Below are 14,489 nucleotides of genomic sequence, written 5' to 3' on the forward strand. Positions count from 1 at the left end.
TCTTCCAACATTTAGCTGGAAAACACTGTAACTGTCATGAAATGGGATGCTCTTTTGACAGAATAATGTACTGAAAGTAATTAAAAGCAGAAGTGATTGGAATGCACAATTTCAGAGAAAACTAATCAAAGACTTGAACAAATGAATTAAAGGCAACTTATGTTGTTAATTGGCAGATTTAAATCATTATTAAAATTAACATTTTAATGCTTGCTGTAAAGTGAACAGAGATGCAAAGACATGGTGCTTTAATTTTTAAAAAGTCACTTTTAGATTCAAGATATATTGCTAGGCTCATTGAAAATAAGAGTGATTAAACATAGATTAAAAGAGAATCTTTCTAACCAAACTCAGGTTTTGTAAATTTATAGTACTATACAGTGGTGGGTTGCCCCTGGTTCGGACCGGTTCTATAGAACCGGTAGTAAAATCAGCGGGAGGCTCCACCCACTGACCCTAACGTCACCAGAAGTGATCTGCGCATGCGCAGAAGCAAGGTGCATGTGTGAGCGAAGCGAGTACGTTTGCACGGTCCCGTTGCAAACTGGTAGTAAAGGTAAGTAGAATCCATCCCTGGTACTATAGATGTATATGCCATTGATTTATAGTATTAGCCATAAAAATGGTATTTGAAATTTATTTATTTATCTCCAAATAAAGTTGTCTACAAGTAAATCCAAGGATCCCAAAGGTTATAAAAATTATTATCCATGCTCACGATATTATATGCTACTGCCTAGTGGGATGCTAACACCTGTACTGAGAGCCAATATTATATAGTAGTTAAGATATTAGACTGGAATGGAGGTCATATGAATTCAAGTATACTTCACCATGGAAATCTACTGAGTAGAATTAGCTCTGTCTTTTCCAGTTCAATTTATTTCATATGATTGCTATTGCAACCAGTAAAAATAGGAGAAGGAAGTGCTATATACCTTACCTTTAGTTCTTGAATGAAAAGCCAGATGTAAATTAATCAATCAATCAAACAAACAAACAAACAGTAAATTAATTTTAAAAATGTAAGGTATTTGTTGGGCACATGTGAATGGATGAAAAGTATTATCAGTCCTCAGAGTACATGACAATTGCTTGATTGGTATGGAAAGAGATCAAAGAAAGATTTCAATTTGTAATGAAATTTAACTCCGCCTTTATTATTTTACATAACTGAATTTGTTGCCTATTATCTGAAAATGCTGGTTTAATAACAGAACAGAATAATAGAATAACAGAGCTGGAAGGGCATTGGAGTTCTTTTAGTCCAACTCCCTGCTCAAACAGGAAGCCCTATACCATTTCAGACAAATTGTTGTTCAGTCTCTTCTTAAAAACTTCCAGTATTGGAGGACCCAAAACATCCACGGATTAATTGTTCCAACTATTAGTAATTTTTTCTTAGTTCTAGGTTAGTTCTAGGAGAACTAAGTTCTAGATCTTAGTTCTCTCCGTGATTACTTTCCATCCATTGCTTCTTGCCTGTGCTGAGGACATTCCAAACAACTTAGGAGAATTAAGAATGTAGCTGTTTCTGTATTCAATATATGTCAAGAAAAAAATTAAAAGGAAACTAATGTTCGTTTGGATCCAAAATAGAGTGCTCGCCAAGGCTTTGCAACTTGAATTTCTATTTTATTTTAAATTATAGGGTTTGTCTGTGAGAACCACAGAGCTGCAGGAGGCCAGCTTTGGCAAAGGGAATTGTAATCACTAATCACCGTACCTGCAGTTTCTGGGAAAAATTAACCCACTTCTGCTCCTGCTGCATGCTCAGGCTGCAAGCATTTTCATTCCACACATTTGCTGAAAATTGTGATACAAAAGGAGAGTGGCCATCAACTGGCTCATGGTGGTTAGAGTAATTGCTACTTTTTGCTTCTATAGATGTTGATGAATGTCAGTCTGCCACACACCGCTGTGGAGAAGGACAGATTTGTCACAATCTACCTGGAGCCTACCGCTGTGATTGCAAGATGGGATATCAGTATGATTCATTCAGCAGAACTTGCATTGGTAAGTATGACACAGGAGAATTGGTATTGCTGATTGTCGAAATATGGACCCTCTGGTCCGATTTTATACGCTATTGATTTCAGCATAAGTATTAATTCCACTGTACTAAAGCTCAAATAAGATAGCATGATTGCTTCTGAAGTACCCTTCATTCACATGGACTAATTTGTCTGTTTGATAATTACATGCTCCATTTTTATTTCAAGTATAGCAATAGATTGAAATTAACCTAAGCCAGTACTTATTGATGAGCTAAAAAGGATCCAGCTCTCTGTTTTGCTAAGTATCTGCACACTTGCAAAGAAAATAGGTCCTGAGTGATTTGGATGCTAGGTAATAATCTACCAGCTATTCAATTTCTGAGTTGATGCTATAATCCAGTCAGTGCAAGTAGGTGCTATAGTCTCCTTATGACACATTTCAAGTCATTTAATTAGACAAAAATGAATGGCAGATTGTTGTAAAACTTTGCGCACACTCACTCACACACACTCACACAGTATAATTGTTTAAGCTTAGCTTGGAAGGTTGCCTGGAATGAGAAAGAATGGTATGAACATTTCTTCCCTTCCCCAGCTTTCTTCCCCAAGGTAGCATTGAAGTCAAAATGAGTTTTGAAAAAGATGACCATGGAGATATGCTTGAAGATTTTGACCTTTGCAAATTCCTATACACAATGCATGTTATAGATTATACCTCGCTACAAGAACTTCTGGATGTTATAAATAAGTGAATGAAACTGGCAATCTCAGAAACAATCAGCCAGTTTGTGTTCCTTTGAGATTCCAATTTCAGAAAATTAGAAGAAGGGAGGGCAGAGCACTCTTACTTTGCAGAATTGCTTGTAAACCTCTAGATCACTATAATGATAATCTCCCCTCCTGGTCTGTTTCTACTCCAGGTTGGCTATGCTCTGGATTCTAAATGATTTCAGCTGAAGCAGAATATCTAAGAGAACTGATTTATTCACATTTATCATGATTGGGAAAATGTACATGAATGGAATCTTAAGAATGCTGATTTGGAACAAAAAGATTTAAAGGTTGTGAGGCTTAGAGTCTGGAAGAAAAAACAGAGAGAGGAGTTGGAGCTTACATAGCTTCAGGATGCTGAGCCAAAGAATGTCTTCTAACAGTAGTACAAGTAGATTGACATTGCTGGGACAGGGCTTTGATGGGATAGAAATTGTAAGAGATTGACAGTTGAAAAAGGAGGTTGTGTCCCTAACTTTAGCTAATGAATTACCTTGCTTACCAAAAAATTAAAATTCATGAACTGTCAGTCTAAAATTCTCTAATTATAGAGAAAAAAGAATATGACATTGACAGAGATATGCAAGCTCCATTGCCAAAGTAACAAGGCCTAAAACTTACTTTAAGTCCACAACAGTCAGATAATACTGAGAAGCAACTCAGATAGATGCTTCCCTAAAGTATAAGTAGGAAGAGGAGTCATCAGACTTGCATGAAAGTAATTTTAATGTTCCTGTGCAATTCATTTCTTGGTCTGGTCCTATCTAATAGGACACATCCTATTGGTATAACTCAAGGGTCTACAACCTTAAACACTCAAAGAGCCATTTGGACTTGTTTCCCACAGAAAAGAAAACACCGGGAGCCACAAAACCCTTTTGACTGACTATTTCTTGAGCGGCCACAAAACTAGCATATGTAGTTGAATTAAATGTTCTGTTTTCTTCTGAAACTTTTCTTTTCTTGGATTTATCCATGGTTGGTCTACCGGGGGTTGAATAGCTAAATAAATCATATGCCAGCAATGTCGCACATTGGCAGTTGTTTGAGTGACAGGGAGCCACAGCAGAGGGGTGAAAGAGCCACATGTGGCTCCAGAGCCGCAGGTTGCTGACCCCTGATATAACTTCATATTCTGGAGGTTTCCAAAACCATTCTATGTGCTATAAGTGATTTGGTAAGTCAAAAACATAGAATATAAATGTAGAAAATTTTGCAAAAATGAAGTGGTAGTTTCTTTGATAAGGTGGTAGCTGCATTTCTATACTTCTTTATTTCACTATACTGATAAGCAAAAAAAGTAAGGAAATGTAAACATCCAAGATGGAAATAATTACACAAATCTTCCTCTAACACCTTTGCCCTTTTACTGCCTTGCAATTTCCCAGGTGTATTTTATGGTTATCAGTTTTGTTTTTGTTTTGCAATAGACATAAATGAATGCTGGAATTATCCAGGCCGACTCTGCCAGCATTCGTGTGAAAACACTCCTGGATCCTATCACTGCTCATGTTCTTCTGGATTTCGCTTGGCTTATGACGGGAAACATTGTGAAGGTATTTGTAGATGAAGCTATCTCAAAAAAAAAAAAAAAAGTCAGTGGAGCTGGATTGCACAGTGATAAATGTCTTGCAGAAATCAACACATTTCTAAATGCAGGTTTTGAAATCCTTATGCTTTCTTTTATATTATTCTATCCTTTACTTGTCACAATTAGCATCCCAGTTTTCCAATGTATAATATATAATATACAGTAGATACAGTGGTGGGTTCCTCCCAGTTCGGTCCAGTTTGGCCGAGCTGGTAGCGGTGATGATATGACATCACCGAACTGGTTCTCCCCCCCTGCCCTCCCACCCCCCCACCCACCTACGTTATTCTTACCTTTTATTTGGTCCCACCCCCAATCTATTACTGCCTCCTGAGTCCCAGCTGATGACTAGAGAGAAAAAAACTGTTTAAAGTCTTGCCGCGGGGCTTTAGAGGGCCGTCCTACAGCTGATCAGTGTTAAAAGCAAACAAATGAGTCGGGTCGTAAGTGCGAGGACTGGTCGTAAGTACGAGGACCTTCCAGAAATTACTCTGACCAGCTAACCACGCCCACCTAGTCACATGACCTCCAAGCCACACCCACAAAATAAGCCACGCCCACAGAACCGGTTGTAAAAAAAATTAGAACCCACCCCTGAGTAGATAGATAGATAGATAGATAGATAGATAGATAGATAGATAGATAGATAGATAGATGATAGTATAGTATAATATAATATAAAATGAAACCCTGCCATAACTGCCATTGGGTCCTTTTTTCATGTATTTGTATTTCACTGAAAATGAATAACTATAGTCTAATTTAACTTGCATTACAGTCAATTGTTTTCAATAACATTACAATGATACAATGAATTGTGTTATAACTGTTATAACTGTTAAGTCAAAGGTGGAGAATGAGAGGCCCAGGTCTATGTGCAGACTGTTAGCATTTGTTTGGGTCCTAGAGCCTCTTTTTCCTGTACTGCAATGCCATATTGACAGCATCACCCGCTAATCTATTTGCTCGTAGACAAAGTGCAAGTAGCTTTTGAATAGACATTAGACTTGGCAGCCATTAAGTGAGAATTGTCTGTACTTTGCATATGTTTATATGTAAAGTTTAAGACTTTCAGTGAAACTTAAACTTCCTGAAAACGTCCTGGCTCCATCTCTTTCTGGATTGTGTGATACAACTTTCTATAAACCTCAAGATCACCTATGACTTTCAAATGCTTATTAATATTATCTAAATTTAGTAATTTAGTATTTTAATCAAATATATTTCCTGCATGTATAAACCACCGTCCATCATACTGTATCTTCAGGCTTAAACATGCTCCATGTTTGTTTTTTTAAAAAGGCAATCAATTTAGTTAAGGGATTTTTCTCTTCAATGACAGATATGTGGCAGCAACTGATTTTAATGTCTCTTTGATACTCATTTTTCAACACAGATGTCAATGAATGTGACAATAATCCATGCAGTCAAGAATGTGCTAATATTTATGGTTCCTATCAGTGTTACTGCAGGCAAGGCTACCAATTAGCAGAAGACAGCCATTCCTGTAAAGGTACATCCGATTTGTTCCATTGTGGTACTAGTGTACATTTCTCTGGGACAATGAAACCATTGCCCTCACATGTTTGCTAATGTACCAATTCCAGATATTGATGAATGTGCCCAAAGTGCAGGCATCCTGTGTACTTTCCGCTGTCTCAATGTGCCAGGGAGTTATCAATGCGCTTGTCCCGATCAAGGATATACAATGGCCGCCAACGGAAGGACTTGTCGAGGTAAGAATGAGATTGCAGAATGGAGAAAATGGTTTCTTGCCATTAGGTCATGATGAATCGACCTAATTTTCATTTACCATCACTGTATGTGAATAAAATCTTCATTTTTTAAAAAAATGCAATAAAGGATAGGAACTTAAACATGAAGTAGGAAAGTGTGTGTAAATGAACTTTGCATATACAGACAAAGTATTGGGGATAATCACTTATTTAAAAGTACATATGTTAGGTGAAAAATGTTGAAATACAATTTTAGGGAATCTTCTATCTATAGCATCATAAAAGTGCATGTATTGGAAATTGTGTACAAAAATACATGTAGAAGTTAATGCAGACATTTAAAAATGTACACCTAAAATTGTTCAGCAATGGAATCAAAAGATTGGGAAAATGATAAACTTAAAAAATTAAACTTATGTAGATTTTTCTGTAGAAAAATACTATTATCTGGGTAATTGTTTCACAGTATTTATTATAATTATTAAAATTGCAATAAAAGCGAACACAGTGACTCAGTGGCAGTCCTTGAAAATAAGTATCTAGGTAGAGATGCAATCCCCCCCCTCCAACTTCGGCTTATTAGGGGATGAATGTGATTCTCCCCTAGCAGGATAGATGGTTGTAGAAGCCAAAAAGATTTAGGGTGAAGAAGAACTGAGTCAGCATTTTCATCATTGCTTTTTGTTGCCTTACTGGAAGAAATGTAATTGGTCAAATCGAGATTTGCCATATTAGCCAAATGTTGAAATAAAGTTTCATAAGTTCATTATTCCTTTAATTTGGTATCAATACATGTGGGAGTCAGCTAGTATCAATTCCCAACACAGATCAGTTTTTATATAGTATAAAGTCAGTCCGAGGTGCTACTCCATAAAGGAGATCACTGGTGCTTGTCTCTGATACTTTTTCAAATAATATTATATGATGTAAGGAACAGATTTAAGTCTAGGTAATAGGCAAATTGGGGGCTTTTGCCTCCAAATCATACCTCATATATGGTATTCCTTATATGGCCCTGACAGACTGCCTTGGTGCTTCCCCAGCTGGCCTGCTCTTCCAATACTACCTATGATGTTGGCACTTTGGTGGGGATACAACAGCCTTGCAATCCCTTTGTACTTACTCAAAAGAAAAAAAGGGGGGAGGGATATCTCCAGTCAGTGGTGGGATTCAACCGGTTCGCACCACTTTGGCCAAACCAGTTGTTAAATTGCTGACTGGCCCCTCCTGTCCCCATTCTGCCCCTTCCAGAAGTCCCCATGTGCCCCATTTTGGCTCCCAGGTAAGTGCAGGGAGGCCTACTAAACCCAAAATGGGGTGTGGGGGGTGGCACGGGCCCCCCATGGTCCATTTTAGTTCCCAGGAGGCTGCAGGAAGGCCTACTAGACCCAAAACTGGGCACGGGGGGGTTGCGGCACAGCCCCCCTGCGGCCTGTTTTGCTCCCAGGGGGGTGCAGGAGGCTGAGTGCTGCCTCTGGCCATGCCCACCATGGTCACGCCCACCCACCCAGTCATTAGGGTAGAGAACCAGTTGTTAAATTATCCCACCACTGGATATCTCCCAGTTTCCCATTCACCCTTTTGCTTCTTCTATGGTGGCACTAGATTTACAATCATTAGGGATTCAGATTCTCTATTCATATGGTATCCTATATCTTGGCTCCTATTCAGCTTTGAAAAGCAGAGGGGAAAAACTTGTAGAAATTATAATTATTAAAGAGGGGAGACAAAAGTAGCACCCAAGGTTTACCAACCAAGAGCAACTTCCATTTGCATTACAATCAAGACTAATATATGAATTATTTGAGTTAACCACTGAAAAGTTTTCTTTGGTACTGGATTTCAATAAATAATCCAAACAAAAATGCTGTTTCTCAATTTTCAAATCATTTCCTTACTAGTGATCAGTATCTTAAAGAATCATACACATTTTTGTGTGCCAAAACAGCAATAATGGAGATATATCTCTTTAAGGCTGCTTGGGTAATTCTATAAAGGATCTATGTTGAGATCTATATATTACACGATGATCTATATATTACATGATGGCTTCTAGTGTGAATCATATCACTTGCCCATTCATGCTACCTTCCCCAACATGGTACTCTTCAGGATGCTTGGAATTCCCAGTCTGACCAGTATTGCAGTGGCTGGCGCATGTGAAATTATATTCCCCAACAATACATTTGAGATATCAAATCAATTGCTCATGTGTCCTAGTGGCACATCAAGGCTGGGGTTTTGTTTTGACTAAAATGCTTACCTATACTGTTGGTAGCTGTAGTCACTTTCTTCCTCCCTCAGAGACCTGCTTGTACACATGCTACCCAACAGTTGTGGTATTGTAACTGCCCACTGGCTATCCATGTGTGTCTCAAGATATAGGATATCATATGAATAAAGAATCTGCATCCCTAATTATTGTAAATCTAGTGCCACCATAGAAGAAGCAAAAGGGTGAATGGGAGACTGGGAGATATTTCATGATCAATTCTGAGGTTCTATGGAGACAATGAGTACATTAATTTATGTATTAGGGAATTTTGGCATATATTATTTGCGACATTTAAATGCTGTACCATTTGTGGCCTTGGGAAATCTTGAACCTGGGACAGGATTGGGAAAATATATCTTACACCCCTAATATATATAACAAAAAGTATTATATATACCAGGAAAAAATCTTTGCTTTTCTCCCTTTCCATTTCCTTCAGGGCCATTTTATGCCTTAGTGAATTAGAACTACCATAGTACAACACTATCATATTATGTTATGGATTGTTGTTTTCAAAACTCTGTGGTAACGCTTCAGAGAGTAGTAAATCTTTTTGTAACATCAAATTCCATGTGGGAACAATTTACCTTTTCACCTAATTTTATGAATCAATGAGGAGAGACTTAAATTATTTTAATTCATTTTTTTATTCCCCATATAATTTCTTATGCCTTTAAACAAGCCACACTCCATGCAAGAGTGCTGTTGATTTAGGAGACTGTCTTCTCTGGAAAAACTGGCAGATTTCACTCATGGATTGTATAGCCTTTATTTTAGTGGCAAACCTCTGAATGCTGTCTAGACATTTGAGGTTTTTTTTTTTTTTTAATGGCTAAAGAGTTAAGCCAGGATTTCCTTCCCTGTCTTTTGCAGTCATCACAAATCAACAAATGGCTATTTTGTTTTCTTGCTCTTCAAAGATTTTCTTGTAGGATTTTCCTTCTTATCTTAAGTATCCTATGTAGAAATAAATTATTGTATCCCTCAAACACAATGACACAACTAGAATTGATGAAATGCTGGCTTAAAACAAAAATCTGAAAGCCTCCCAACCATATAGAGAAGTATATATGAAACCATTTTATCAACATGCTTCCACAGCAGTTGGCGTTCCAGAAATGGGGAAATCAAGATATATTTAGGTCCATCCTTAAAAGCAATCCTATTCAGTCATGTAATTAAAAAGTCCTGCAGATTGCAGACAGAAATGGAAACTGATTTGTGTCTGCCTGCCTCCTGACGCTTCCACACAGAGCTTTGGTACTACTTCTGCAGGGACACATGTCCCATGTGATTGTACATTTTCATCTCCTTTTGAGAGTTGAGCTAACTCTTCTGGCTGTAGTGCTACAATTTGCAGCTTATGATTTGTGATGCTTGTAGTCTGCAGAAATTGGAAGAGTGCTACTTTTTGCCTTATCTTGCCTTACCCCATCTGCACTCAGAGATCTCCAGAAGATGTCACAGTTGAATTTATTAATTTATCCAGGCTTATTCTCTCTAGTAAACTTTGCAATGGTTTCATAATTCCTGCTTTAAAAAACCTGTTCAGTTTAATATTTTCAGCTTAGGTAAGCATCATATACTGAACTATTTTCTTTATCTCACTTGCATGATCTGGGCTCAGGCAAACCCTTCTTCTTCACCCAAAAGTATACCATAGAGGTCCTACATAACAACTTACATCTATGAATGCATCTTTGGGGAAGAGCTCCTGGTTGCAAAAAAGCGATGCTAGGCTTTCAATGGGAATTTATATAAATAAATTAAAAAATATCCTCTTGACAGCTACCAAAACTTTCCCCTAATCAGAGGTTCTGGAGTTACCCAGAGAAATGCATATTAGATGTTCTGAAATGTGTTTGTATGGGTGGGATGAGGCAATTCATTTTCTCTCTTTCTATGTGAAATGAGGGGACATTTATGTCTATGAAGATTATCAATAATCCAAGTCATGATTGTCCCAAAGGTGCTTTTTCAAAAGGCGACTGGACTTTCTGGTTTTTCTTTGAAGACGTTTCGCTTCTCATCCAAGAAGCTTCTTCAGCTCTGACTGGAGAAGTCCACTTCATTCCCCACCATCCAGTCAGAGCTGAAGAAACTTCTTGGACGAGAAGTGAAACATCTTCAAAGAAAAACCAGAAAGTCCAGTTGCCTCTTGAAAAAGCACCTTTGGGACGAGGCGATATTTACTGCTCCTAAACCTGTAGAAATTTAGAGACCTGGGAACTATTTAAAAACAACAATAACAACATTCAGCTTGTTAATTGGAGGGGCTGTTGATTTGTCTTGTTTTTTTTTTAGCCAGCTGGGATTGCCTGTAGTGAAGACCAATATCATAGATAACTACAAAGTGCTTAAGAGGGACTGGGTCAGATGTGAAAATGCCTTTTTTCCTGACCCTTAACTATTTCACTTTATTTAGTGAAATTCAGTGTATTTAGTGAAAAACAACTTAGAATTATCAGAGGGTATGGCTTTTGTTCAGTCGAAATAGGAGTGTCCAATCTAACCCATACATCTCCTTAGACTTTCCTGGATACCAACAGAGAGAAGAAATCCTGTCTCAAATTTCCTACCCTGGCTATTTCTCTGACTTTGGACAGGAAAATTTAACTACGTTTATGATTCACGGCTATCCCAGAGATGATAGGAGTACAATCTTTGTGTGTGGAAAAAGTACTGGCTTGGAGTGGTCGGATTTATTTATTTGACTTCTTAATTGCTAAGTATTACCAAATACTGATATTAAGGTAACTCAGACAAGGTGCCTACATTCTTGCCTTAAGCAGTTTATAAAACGAGCCCATAACTTACAATCTGTTTAACTAATTTAACTGAAACCTTCAGCACGAGGTGAATGCATGCATTCTTTCTTTTTATTAATAGAAATGAGTCGTTATGATTGATTTTTCTACATGTAACTCAGTGGAGTTGGTATGATTTGTCCACTTGTGGAAGAAGAAGGATGCTACTAAATTGCCATTTTTGTGTGTGCTTCATCCTCAGATATTGATGAATGTGCAATGGGAACCCACAACTGTTCATCAGCAGAATCTTGCTATAATATTCAAGGCAACTTCCGATGCCTTTTAATTGAGTGTCCACCGAACTACAGAAAAGTGTCTGACATGTAAGTGTAATAATTGACCTTCAAATTCTTCTACATGGGAGCTAATTACATTAATACTCAGAGCTTTTAATAATTAATAATAGCCCTAGTTTCACTGGAAAAGAACTCATGGTAGACTTTCTCAATATCAAACATACATTTTACTTACATGAATACACGTTGTTGTGGCCCATCAGCGGCCAGTGCTGTTAGTAGCTGATTCTGACAGCAAGGAGGCTGGTGTGGTACTGCGCCAGCAGCCTGTATAGTTGGCACTCGAGTCAGACAGTGAGGAGGCTGGAGAAGATGTGGTGCCAGAGGCGGGGATTCAGCCAGGGCCTTCAGAACCTCCAGAAGCTCCCATAAGTGAAGAGGAAGAAGAGGAGGAGCCTCTTCTCGATGCACAAGCGTGCAGAGCTGTGAAAAGGCAGGAGTGGCTCCTCAGGAGGAGGTCTCCACGAGAGTAAGGCTTGGGGCTAATTGGCCACTCCCCTAGCCTATTTAAGGAAGGACAACGACTGATGCAATTTGCAGGAAACAACTTCGTTCACATTCCTTCGCGTCTTGATTCGGCTCTTGTTTTTATTTTATCAGTTTTCCTGCAAATTGCTTCTAGGCATTCTGCCAACCACAGTCAGATTACAGTTATCTGAAATATTGTGCCTCAGAATTTATTTATTATTCTTTGGATTCTTGTCAGCTGTTAATGAAGTTAAATTAACAGCCTTTGTTCAGAAAAGACTGATCTAAATTAGTAAACTAAGGTTTGTACAGACTTTGTGTGTGCTGTGTTCTTTGGGGTCCGTAGCTGGGGCAGAACACATGTACACACCAGTCTCATTTATACTTACTCCATGTACTCCCTACACCAGGGGTGAAATGCTCCCAGTTCGGACCGGATCGCCCGATCCAGTAGCGATGGTGGCGGGTGGTTCGGAGAACCAGTAACAAAAATGCCTGCGTTCCCCCCCACAAACACATGCCCAGCTGAGCGGTGCAATCATCAGAGGCTTTTTTCCTTACTTTTTAAAGCATTTTTTCTACAACCTCTTCCACTGAAAAAATGCTTTTAAAAGTTAAAAAAAAAGAACCTCTGATAATTGCGCGGCTCAGCTGGGATCGTCAGAGCTTTTTAAAAGCATTTTTTTTTACAACCTCTTCAGCCAAAGAGGTTGTAGAAAAAAGTGTTTTTAAAAGCGTCTGACAATCCCAGCTGAGTTGCCTGATCGGCAGAGACTTTTAAAAGCATTCTTTTACAACCTCTTCGGCTGAAGAGGTTGTAGAAAAAATGCTTTTAAAAATAAAAAAAAAATAAAAGTTGGCCACGCCCACCCAGTCACATTATCCCACCACCACCAAGCCACGGCCACAGAACAGGTAGTAACAAATTTTACATTTCACCACTGCCCTATGCTTATCCATATTCTTGCCTTTCCAAACTAAACTTCAGCAATTCCAGTAACAAAAATGTAATAAATATTACCATGAAAATTTTCTAGAAGCCTGTTTGCAGTCAGGCCATTACATTTGTATATCATAAAAGGCTTAGATAAAATTGAACTAGATACATTTAGTTATTCTGATAAACAGGCCACAGCCTCTTATGGCCATGGTTTCCTTTTCTTTTTTTTAACAGTCTTAACCATTTTTTGATAGTTGAATTCCATGCTGATTTAAAAAAAAAAAACAACGGGGGGGTGCTGTAAGAGCTATGACATTAAAAGCTATGCAGGTGCTCTAAGGGACAAAATGTGAAGGTAATTTTATCCCCAGGTGACTAGGAATGAATGAGGATCCAAGGCACGTTCCCATTACATGAAAGTTTTAGAAACAAATGGCATGGTATTCACAATAAATGATCTATGGATCTTATATTACTTCTCAGTTAATAAGAGAGAACATAGTCTTACAGAAAATGAGAAGCTGGAAAGTGACATTAGGGAGACACTGGGTGATCCATTTTTTCTAAATCAGAAAGTTACCAAATAACTAATGGGAGAATATCTTTGATATACGATGACCTTAAGGAAAAGGAAGAGGATGAACAGCACATTGGAGAAAGCAAGATTTAGGGCTAGAAGGCAAAAAAAAAATGTTCTTCTTAACAGTATCGGCACCAGTGATGGGAGCAGGGAGAGAGCAAGGAGAGAGAAGGGTCCAAAGTTAAAAGGAGCAGAGAAGGAGGGACTGCAAACAATGAGTTTTTACTGGAGAAAATTATTTTTTGGAGGAAACCATGTATTCAGAGTGTAGAAAAAGACACAGAAATTCATCATCCAGAATTATGTGCAAGGAAAGCATTGCACAATTGCACAGTGGTTGGGATTTTCAGACATAGTTCATCTGATAGTAATCTACAACTTTTAAAAGAGGACCATCATTTCTCTCCACCCCTCTGAATGAGCCATTTAGAATTATGGTGGAAATATAATGGTGTTTTGTTTTTTTACTGTTTTGAAGGAGGCAAAAACTAAGGTTTCTGCCCTTTGGAACATCAGTCTGTCTAAGATTAGACTAATCCCAACCTCACTGGCCTTTTTAAGAATCTGGAAACTGGGTTTTGTAACCCTGAGTATGTGAGCAGGTCCATCCCTTGGTTTTGCTGATTGTTGTTTTTATGATATTATGTTGCTATGAGTTTTTATTTTTATATTGTATATTTTATCTGTTTATTGTAAGCTACAGTCACATATATGAGATGGGTGGCTATATAAATTGAATAAATAAACATTTAGAAAATCAGATATAATGTATAAAGGATATAAATGTTAATTCCTCAGTGAAACCTGAAAGCCACTTTTTGTTACATCTTAAGAAAACTTCACTTTATTTCCAGTTGCTGAAATTAAAAAAAAGAAATTGCTATTGTTACACAAATCTTTACCAGATAAGCACAGATCTTAGAATATCTGTTGTATGCCAGAGGTTATCCTAGCCTAGGAAAGTAGATGGATTCAATTTATAGAAGGTTAAGAGTACAAAAAGAAAAATTACTCAAATTATAGAA

At 37.9% G+C, this 14,489-nt stretch overlaps 1 protein-coding gene across 4 annotated transcripts in view; it reads left to right on the top strand.

The window, feature by feature from the left end:
- FBLN2 (fibulin 2) overlaps positions 1 to 14,489 on the top strand; it is a 152,255-nt gene that overhangs the window by 131,511 nt on the left and 6,255 nt on the right. For all 4 annotated transcript variants that reach the window (XM_087887810.1, XM_034437732.3, XM_034437740.3 and 1 more), the window contains 5 exons: positions 1,888 to 2,016; positions 4,199 to 4,324; positions 5,756 to 5,872; positions 5,967 to 6,095; positions 11,380 to 11,503. In XM_087887810.1, the coding sequence (XP_087743936.1) occupies positions 1,888 to 2,016; positions 4,199 to 4,324; positions 5,756 to 5,872; positions 5,967 to 6,095; positions 11,380 to 11,503 (625 nt within the window). The remainder of the gene's footprint in view (positions 1 to 1,887; positions 2,017 to 4,198; positions 4,325 to 5,755; positions 5,873 to 5,966; positions 6,096 to 11,379; positions 11,504 to 14,489) is intronic.

This window comes from Pantherophis guttatus, chromosome 2, assembly GCF_059756535.1.
Source record: "Pantherophis guttatus breed Tessera chromosome 2, ASM5975653v1, whole genome shotgun sequence".
Classification (NCBI taxonomy): Eukaryota; Metazoa; Chordata; class Lepidosauria; order Squamata; family Colubridae; genus Pantherophis; species Pantherophis guttatus.